Source organism: Oncorhynchus nerka, linkage group LG7 (assembly GCF_034236695.1).
Source record: "Oncorhynchus nerka isolate Pitt River linkage group LG7, Oner_Uvic_2.0, whole genome shotgun sequence".
In the NCBI taxonomy this organism is placed as follows: Eukaryota; Metazoa; Chordata; class Actinopteri; order Salmoniformes; family Salmonidae; genus Oncorhynchus; species Oncorhynchus nerka.
In genome coordinates this window covers 54,435,790-54,445,773 of record NC_088402.1, presented here as the reverse complement: position 1 = coordinate 54,445,773, position 9,984 = coordinate 54,435,790, and the positions used below count along the sequence as shown (strand labels likewise).

The following is a 9,984-nucleotide window of genomic DNA, read 5'->3' as shown; positions in this document are numbered from 1 at the left end:
TAACTCTAAAATGAAACAGACTTAAATATTGACATACACCACAGTCACTCAACACACAACACATTCTAGGCTCACAAAGCAAAGAAGCAGAGGGATACATACACACACAAACACACTGCCACCCTCCCTTTGACAAACTTGATGAATGTCTTTCTGGATGGAGGGGGTAAACAAATAAACGTTGGGCACCATGATCTCTGGGTCAGGGGTTATAGGTCACGGTCAATGACGATGCTGCTCTGATCATCTGTGTTCAGGTCGTGAACTTATCACATGGCACCAATCACAGCGCAGCGTCATTCGCATCACTGTCCCCCCTGAGCCAAATGTAATGGATTATCTACAGTACTTAACATGACGATTATTGTTGCACATCATCACTACATTGGTTATCTTCTGTAACTGTTGCTGTTGGTAGAGTCAGAGTGGTGTGTTTGCCAGATTCCCAGATGTTTTAGATGGTGATGAAATCATCCATCTTGAGGGGAGATTATCCTGACATATCTCCCCACAGAGGGAGCACTACTCTGGGGCCCGGAGCCAGGGAACGATCCCTCAGTCCTCCCCGGTGTAGGCTAGCAGCCAGAGAGATCCTAGCCTATGTAGAGTAAGGGACAGGAGGTCTATAGAGCCCCAAGAATAGATCCCTGAGGAGCTCCAAAGCTGTTTTGGAGGGGTCCAAGAATAGATCCCTGAGGAGCTCCAAAGCTGTTCTGGAGAGGTCCAAGAATAGATCCCTGAGGAGCTCCAGAGCTGTTTTGGAGGAGGTCCAAGAATAGATCCCTGGGGAGCTCCAGAGCTTGTTTCAAAGTCCCTATCATACTGAACGTTACTGAGAGCACAGGTGGGGAATGTAAATTATATTGGGGAGGCAAGGGAGTAAAGGAGAGAGAGAGTAGCAACATGAGAGAGAGCGAGAGCGAGATGGTGGGATAAGGAACATTCTAGATCAGGGGAGGGTTGCGAGAAGAAGGGGGAGTGTTGAGGAGGAGTGCATGTTAAAGGGAGTAGGGAGAGCTCAAGGCTTATTTGAGGACAGGGAGTGGGAGGAGGATATGTTAGTGGGGGAGTCAATAGTGAAAAGTGGAATGGTTGCTCCTTGGGGAATAAAACCAGAAAGAATATATATAACAGTGAGTGCTTTATTCAAGCAAAACCACAATCCACAACTGTGAGACTGGGATGAGTCAAAGACAATAACCTCCCAGGCCCAGAGCAGCATGTTCAAATGACATGTATAGTTGACTCTCTCTCTCTTTGTTTGGGTGAGTACATGGATCTAAACATGCATTCTGGTAACACAAGATATGTGTTATTTTTGACTGAGTATCTATAAACAGCGTTATTCAGTCTGACCATGTATGTGAGGCCAGTAGTTGTAGCATTGACTCCACAGTCCTCTGCTCCCTCCCTCCCTCCCTCCCTCCCTCCCATGCTGCTGTGTTTAAAGGCACCGGTCAGCGGTCACTGCACAGGTCAGTCTGTAATCAGGGTCTGCTTAGAAGTGGGGCGACAACAGGGCTCATGAGCACCCCCTGAACACCCCCATGGGGTCAAAGGTCAAATGTGACACGCCCAGTTCCACGAGCCTGAGTGTGTGGGGGGGGGGGGGGGGGGCTCTGATGTTTGGGGTTTTAGGCTGGGTTTCTGTACAGCACTTTGAGATATCAGTTGATGTATGAATGGCAAAATTAATGCATTTGATTTGATGTAACCATGGCAACCCAGGTGTCTGACAGGTAGGGTGGCAAGTACATTGTCTCATGAAATGCACATACCTACACACACATCACAGTGTGTATGTACACGCATGTATGTTCTTCTACTTTATAGCCATTTTCACTCAACACATCCGGACACATCTTCAGCCACTCTGCACCTGCACTGATACTGTATATAGTGGTTTGTAGTAAAACCAGGTGTACTTTGTCTCTATTGGCCAAACGTGACTCAGCTCTCCTTCCTGTCCAGACTGTAGCTGCACACAGGCATGCACACACACTCCTGCTCACGCACACACACTCCTGCTCACGCACACACAGGCACGCACACACACTCCTGCTCACTCACGCACACACAGGCACGCCCACACACTCCTCCTCTCAGGTTTTAATAATACAAAACCCTCTCTTCACCTTCAATCATCCCTCGCTCCTCTCCTCCCCTCTCTCCTCCCCAGCTCTGGGAGTGTACAGGGGGCAGGCTGAGGCAAGGCGGACTGTTGAGATAGATTCCAGAGTGGTCCCTGTGGCGAGAAGCAGCCTGTCGCCCCTGTCCGCTCCGATCCACTCCACTCCCTCCCAATCCCAGCATCCACGCTCAGCTCCAGAGAGGGATAAAACATTTATGAACCCCATCTTACTGCCCCTAGGCAAGGCCTGGCCACCGGCTGTGGCTCCCCTCCACCACCACCGCCTCCTCTAACTGGCAGGGCAGGGACCGCGGAGAACGTGCATGGGGCGCGGGCAGCTCTACAGGTTAAAGCCACTTTCTACCATCGACCTCTAACCCAGCTTTTGCAACCTTCTCCTCCCTCCGTCCCCTTCACTGAGAGCAGCCAACGGTCTGTACTCAGTCCATCGACGTGGGCATCTGAGTCACAGCACACGAACCCCAAATCATCCACATTTTACTCTCAATTACAGGGGGCCTTGGTAGTGGAGGGGGGAAAAAGATATCGTGGACAGCGTTGCTAGGGTGTCCGTCATTGCGTTGTGGTTGTTTTCAGATTGCGTGCGTTTTAGCGTGTGATCCTGATGATAGCCGCCGTCAGACGTTCTGCATGGTCAACATGGCCTCGGTATGGCCTACATGTATGTGGAAAGGGTCATAAATAGACCAAGTGATAAATAATTCTCTCTCTCTCTCACACACACACACACACACACACTGAACATAAGCAGTTCAACATTCTCTCTGCCATTCTCAATCATAGCTGGAGTACTGTTGGATAATTGGGGGAAAGTGATGCAATCTCAAAGAAGCTCCTATAGGATTGACATTTAACCCGAAAAACGTCTGGAACAATGTAACAATGTAACTCTGTCCAAAAGAAACGACATTTCTCCAAATATCCCCCTTCGATCATACAGTACATTCAACCATACACACATTTCTGTTGTTGGTGAACTTGGGTGTTCCAAAACATAAGGTTGCAAAGCTGTAGGATCCCTTATTGGTTAAGAGGATGATCATTTTGTCCATTCCAATTAGGTGTTGCTATGGCTGAGCCAGCGCTGGAATGCATTGCCTATGTTTAGGTTATGGGGACAAGAACGGTTCAATTTTGCGTTGATCTCTTAATCAAGGTGAAAATGCTACTCCCACTGCCATTGAATTCAAGTACAAGGGAAGGGAACATATTTTCTGGTAGAAACCAGTTTCACCAAAGGCAGTGGATTTTCATTGCCCTGACACCTTGAATGCTTAGCCACAACCCCTCGGAGACCCCTGCTCATTTGGAGAGTGGAGGAGTACCCCCCAATTTAATTAAAGCACTGCACACGTTACAATAGCTCTCAAGGGGCAGGTCGCCCATGATGCGGACAGACCCAGTAATGCCACATTATTTTTGCGCACAGACCATGATAAATTAGACTATTCATTTCACTCCATTTCAGGTTCAAATACTTAAATCAGACATAGTCTTTATTAAGCAACATTCAATTACATCTCAATCGACTATTAAAAGAATCGAACCTATTTATTTATCACCTACAGAGGACTCCGGAGCATTTTCAGTTGAGAGCGTGTCTGGTGAGAGGCGGATCGCTTGGTTGGAGCGCTTCCCTTCACTGGGCTGCTGCGCGGCTCTCTTGCACCTCCAGAGAAAGGCGGGGTGAGTCTATCCGGTCTATCCCAAGCCCTGTCTAAAAACGGACTCCTTCGGACATCTGAGAAGGAAAAAAAACTCCGGGGCTGGAGCAAAGGCTGTTCAGAGGGAAACGCGTGTTGAGACCATTAATATCTGAGACCATTACGCACGGAGTTCAGATACAGGATTGACCGAGTCCTTCACGTTAATGACAATTTAGTTTAATCACTTAAAAAAATATATATATACAGTGATACAATCATTTAGAATAGAAATATTCGTTTGTTACAGAGGTGAATTGCAAGATTTCTAAAAACTCAAAGATCTATCGACAATTCAAAAGGACATTTCCAAGGAACCATGAAGGAATCATCAACTTTCTGCCACATGGTGACTCTGGTTGCTCTACTTCTAACAACTGTCTCAGCTACCAAGACGAACGTACCACGACTCAGACTTTCATACAAAGGTAAAATACGAAATAAATGCATTTGATCACGTGCGTTTTCTGGTCAGTAGGACTAGGCTATATTGATTTATTTTGTAACATTTTCAAATGTTGATTTATTTTTAACGTTCTTTAAACGTGGGGAATAATTAAGTGATGTGTTTGACTCCTCATCTTAATTCAACTATGTGTCGTCGTTTGAAAATGCGTTTTGACAGAGTGCGCACAAGATGTTTGAACATGTTCCGTAACATTATTTGATTAAGTTCATTAGGTTCATTAGGCTACTTTCTCCATGGCGTGTATGTGGATTATAGCCTACTGATTTTTATTCATTATGACCGTACCCACTCCCGGGTAAGCACTCATTGTAATAATGTTTGCTCGTGTGTTGGTGTGTCTGTGTGTGTGTGTGTGTGTGTGTGCGCGCGTGTATGTGTACACAACACAGGTGTGAGTGCTCTCCGCAGTGCAGATTCAAGCGCCATTAATTGTGGGCAACACTGCGAATGAGAGATCTCTGAATTAGTTTGAAACCCTCCGAAAGTAAATGTGTAGCTATTATAGACCTATATAATAACGTTGTATTAGTAATAGGCCTACAACATTTTTTAACAATGTTCTGAAATACACATGGACTAATGTCCTGTTGACCTGAACATTAGGCTACATTTGTTCATATGAACGAAAAACATGACGCATGTTTAAGGCCTATAAATCCAAGAAACTCCGTTTTTTTCCCTTCCAAATAACATTTCGATTAAATGTGACTCAGTAATATATATCATGTAATTTCATAAACACGAATACGTTTAATTGCTTTTATCCCATTGTGTCTGCATGTCAGGCACACCTTTACAATAGTATTTGATTTGCAACACGCTTTTATCGCACAGGCCTATGCTTGATATAATTTGGGTGAGTTAAATATTTTCATTCGCACTGGCGTCTTGGAGGGTCTTGTCAAGGTGGGAAATGATTGTGTAAATATGGTTGATTGTGGGCTACTTAGTTTGTTGGTTTTAACTTAACTTTGATAGATCGCCTACCTTTGGCCCCGAAGGGCGTTTGGTGTGTTTTCACCTCTTCGCCTTCGGGCACACCGTGGCGCCCGAGAAGTGTATTCAATTACTGCCAAGGCAATTACGTTTTATAGAGCGCGCGGTGCACGGCTGTTCAACACGGAAACCGGCAGGCTCTGTCTCTGCACACTCAGCGAGTAAAAATACAAAGATTAGTCATTTATTGTCTGACAACCACTTTCATTCAACTGCTACTTTTTCTGCGGCTCGTGGTTTACAGCGGGAGAACGGTGGTCCTTGATCAGCCTCACAATGTTAGACATTTGGAACCGTGTCGGATTACGGTCCTAAATGCCTTGAATGTCTGGTAGCCTACCTAGAGTATCCTCATGACTCAGGCTGCCTGTATGGAGAGGTGCTTGGCTTGGCTGGACCAGAGTGTTGGAATTCCCTGGTCAGTGTTCACAAACATGGCCCTTCCCCAGTCCAAGTGAGTCTGCAATTATTATTGGTTAAAAATCAAAAAAGGATTTCCTCCTGTTGGAGTCGATGTTTTCATTAGAAAAGAATCACTCCATTTTTTTCTCCATATCCTGTTGCAGGAAAAATGGCACATCGAACTGGCTTGTAAATTTCCCTGGTATTGACATCTTGACCATAGAGTTCAGTTAGTTTCCTCTGTTCAGACCCACTATATAACCCGAGGCATCATCCTTTCCCTGCGGCTTTAGAGGTCATTTAGAAACAGGAAACATTGTCATTTTCTCATCTAATCAACTAGTAGGAGTTAAAGCAGGAAGGTGCACCGAGCAGCCCTACTTCCTCTAAATCACCACTACCACTTCTGCCCTCCATCTGTTACACCCCTCCACCCCTCCATCCCTCCATCCCAACCCTTCCACTGCTTCACTCAAAGATTATCATCAGTTAGTTAATCCTCCAATCGGTTCCTCTGATCAGAGTCCCCCTCCCCCGTTCCCCTCCCCTCGGCTCCCTCTCGTTCTATTCTCCCGGCGGTATTGGTTGATCCCAGATATGGTGGTGCTCCTGCCTCTTGCTTCCTGCCTCCTGCTCTGTGTGTCAGACTGGAAAGATGGTCGGTGAGAGAGCAGACTGGGTTTGTGATGGGAAGTGGGGAACAGCCCCTAAACCCCTGGCAGTGGGCTCGTAAAGTGTTTCTGGGGCTCCGGGTCGGGGGCCGGGTGTTTACGGGGGTTCTCAGGGGGTGTCATCGTAGCCCCAGGTCTGTTCTGTGCGTTGCAGCTGAGCGTTTGTAGATGGAGCCCCCCACAGTCCCTCTGTCTCCTCACCTCCCACCATGTCCCCTTCCTCCCCCTCCCCATCAATCATATGCAGACCTCAGGAGGATAAATATGCCCGGGCAGTGGACACACTACTCACAAACAACACGCACGCACGCACACACACACACACACACACACACACACACACACACACACACACACACACACACACACACACCTCTCTCTTGCTCGCATGTACACGAACACAAGAACACAGACAAACACACTGCTCCTCATCATCACCCATTTTGAAAGTGCTGCAGATGGAGGAGCTGCTTGTTTTAGTTGACATGAATGAAGGAGTTTGTTTTTACAGTGTTGCCCAGATGTTGTTCCAGGGGGATTTAGAAGTCTCTCTCTCTCTCTCTTGCTCTCGCTCTCTCTCGCTCTCGTTCTCTCTCGCTCTCGCTCTCTCTCTCCTTCCTTAAGTGCTCCCAGGCTTCTGGAAGAAAAAAAGATTCTCAGAAACTGGGCCAGTTGGCTCATAGCACCAAAGAACTGTATACTGTACAGCGCTGAGAAATTGGAGTGAGAGAGTGAAATACGGAGTGAACTTTTGGTTCTATGACACAGATTGACAGAATTGGGTTGGACTGTAGCTCCGGCTGGCATTGCCCCTCAGTTCAACTCCAGTTGTTATGGAATTAGTTTAGGAAATCAAAAGCTCAAGGAAGTCTGAGGAGATGTTCTAGATGATCTACCATTGAGTGGTGGATTGTTCAAGAATGATTGTCAGTAATATCTGTCTGTTCCAGTATATCCAAAAACAAGATGGCCGCTGCTACAATACAGGGATGGTGACAGTGGCAGGTACAGTGCATTATGAAAGTATTCAGACCCCTTCCCCTTTTCCACATTTTGTTACATTACAGCCTTTGCTATGAGACTCGAAATTCAGCTCAGGTGCATCATAGTTTTAATTGATCATCCTTGAGATGTTTCTACAACTTAATTGGAGTCCACCTGTGGTGATTTGGACATGATTTGGAAAGGCACACACCTGTCTATATAAGGTCCCATTGTTGACAGTGCATGTCAGAGCAAAAACCAAGCCATGCGGTAAAATAAATTGTCCGTAGAGCTCCGAGACAGGACTGTGTCGAGGCAAAACTGAGCAATCGGGGGAGAAGGGCCTTGGTGAGGGAGGTGACCAAGAACCTGATGGTCACTCTGACAGAGCTCCAGAGTTCCTCTGGGAGAACCTTCCAGAAGGACAACCATCTCTGCAGCACTCCACCAATCAGGTTTTTATGATAGAGTGGCCAGACGGAATACACTCCTCAGTAAAAGACACATGAAGGCCTGCTTTTAGCTTGCCAAAATGCACCTAAAGGACTCTCAGACCATGAGAAACAAGATTCTCTGGTCTGATGAATGCAAGACTGAACTCTTTGGCCTGAATGCCAAGAGTCATGTCTGGGGGAAACCAGGCACCATCCCTAAGGTGAAGCATGGTGGTGACAGCATCATGCTCTGGGGATGTTTTTCAGCATCAGAGACTGGGAGACTAGTCAGGATCGAGGGAAAGATGAATGGAGCAAAGTACAGAGAGATCCTTGATGAAAACCTGCTCCAGAGCACACAGGACCTCAGACTGGGGCGAAGGTTCACCTTCCAACAAGACAATGACTCTAAGCACACAGCCAATACAATGCAGGAGTGGCTTCGGGACAAGTCTCTGAATGTCCTTGAGTGGCACAACCAGAGCCCAGACTTGAACCCCTTCGAAAGTCTCTGGAGAGACCTGAAAATATCTGTGCAGCGACGCTCCCCATCCATCCTGACAGAGCTTGAGAGGGTCTGCAGAGAAGAATGAGAGAACCTCCCCAAATACAGGTGTGTCAAGCATCATACCCAAGAAGACTCAAGGCTGTAATCGCTGCCAAAGTAAAGAGTCTGAATACTTATGTAAATGGTATATTTCAGTTTAAAAAAATGTATAACCTGTTTTTGCTTTGTCATTATGGGGTATTGTGTGTAGATTGACGAGGGGGAAAAGAACAATTTAATCCATTTTAGAATAAGGCTGTAACGTAACAAAATGTGGAACAAATCAAGGGGTTTGAATACTTTCAGAATGCACTGTAGCTAGCTGCCGACGCCCGACACCTCAGAGCTGTCATCTCTGCTGTTATCACACTCTGTGGCGTTCTCACACACGTGTGTGTCTGGTGTCTGAGCCTTGCTGAAGTGTCACCGTGTCTGCCTCCTTAATGCCTAAACTTACCCATGGAGTTTTTTGTTTGTTTTAAACCTATCCCAAACCTTCACCCTTAACTTAACCATTCGGAATTAGTGCCTGAACTTAACCGTGGAAATGTTGAATTTATGGACAAAGGTTGGATTCTGCCGTGAGACGGAGGAGAGGAGAGAGGGAGAGGAACCCACGAGAGGTGTGAGAGAGAAGAGGGGGAGGCTGGGGAAATGAAAGAGAGAACGGAAGAGTCTAAGAAGATGTAGAGAAAGGGACTCATTATTTGTTCCACTTGTCAGACCTATGGGCGCTCTCTGGACTCTGGCGAACCTGATGTGTGCTTCTTCATGACTATAAAGGAAATTAGATTGAGGTGAAGTTGAGAAGAAATTATTTATTGGCAGGGCAGATCTTCTTTTTTTTTTATGCCCCATCAAGTCAAAGTGAAAACAGGTGGGGCTATAAACCATATACCCACCTAGATGCAACCACTCTTCAGACAAGCCCAGCCCCCCGCTCCAGTAGCTCCTACTCCTAATCAGGGCAGGTCAGTGTGACTGGGGAGTAATGGATTACACAGCCATGGATGGAGCTCAGTCAGGGGAGGCCTGAACAATGCATCATTGTGTCTGTAGCGATGGCTATAACTGGGAGCTATCCACTGCCTCCAATTAGGTAATAAGGCCTGGCAACACGCCTTCCTCTCCCCGTCTCCCCACAGTGCCACATCTGGTAGGGGTCTGGGCTTTCCGTCCATGACAGCCATGCACCGTATTAAGTGGAGAGTAATCTGATGTTGAGATGCGTTCCGATTTGGTGTTCAGATGTGGTTCTGATAAGGTACCGTTACTGTACTGTGTTTGTCTGTCCAAGTCACCATGCCTTCGGCCATTCTGTTTGGAGTCATGTCCATCTGGTTCATATCGCTTTGACACACACAACACACACACACACACACACACACACACACACACACACACACACACGCACACACAGTGATTAATCCCATGGTCTGTTTCTTTAACCTCTCTGTAGATCATTGTCTGGGGAGCCATTAGAGTCCAGCTGAGCCGCAGCATGACACAAGCTAGAGCAGTAAGCATTGAGAGCAGCAGGGCCTGACTCTATAGGACGAGTGTGTGTTAAGGGCATGTTAGAGCAAAGAGAGGGATTGGTGGAGGCATGAATGGAGGGGACGGTGA

General features: G+C 46.7%; 1 protein-coding gene across 1 annotated transcript in view; it reads left to right on the top strand.

Annotated features, from left to right (window-relative positions):
• Positions 1 to 3,583: 3,583 nt before the first annotated feature.
• The window catches only part of LOC115131959 (semaphorin-3G-like), a 56,232-nt gene continuing 49,831 nt past the window's right edge, over positions 3,584 to 9,984 (top strand). The window contains exon 1 of the mRNA XM_065020623.1: positions 3,584 to 4,283. Coding sequence (XP_064876695.1) covers positions 4,175 to 4,283 — 109 coding nt within the window. The 5' untranslated portion in view covers positions 3,584 to 4,174. The remainder of the gene's footprint in view (positions 4,284 to 9,984) is intronic.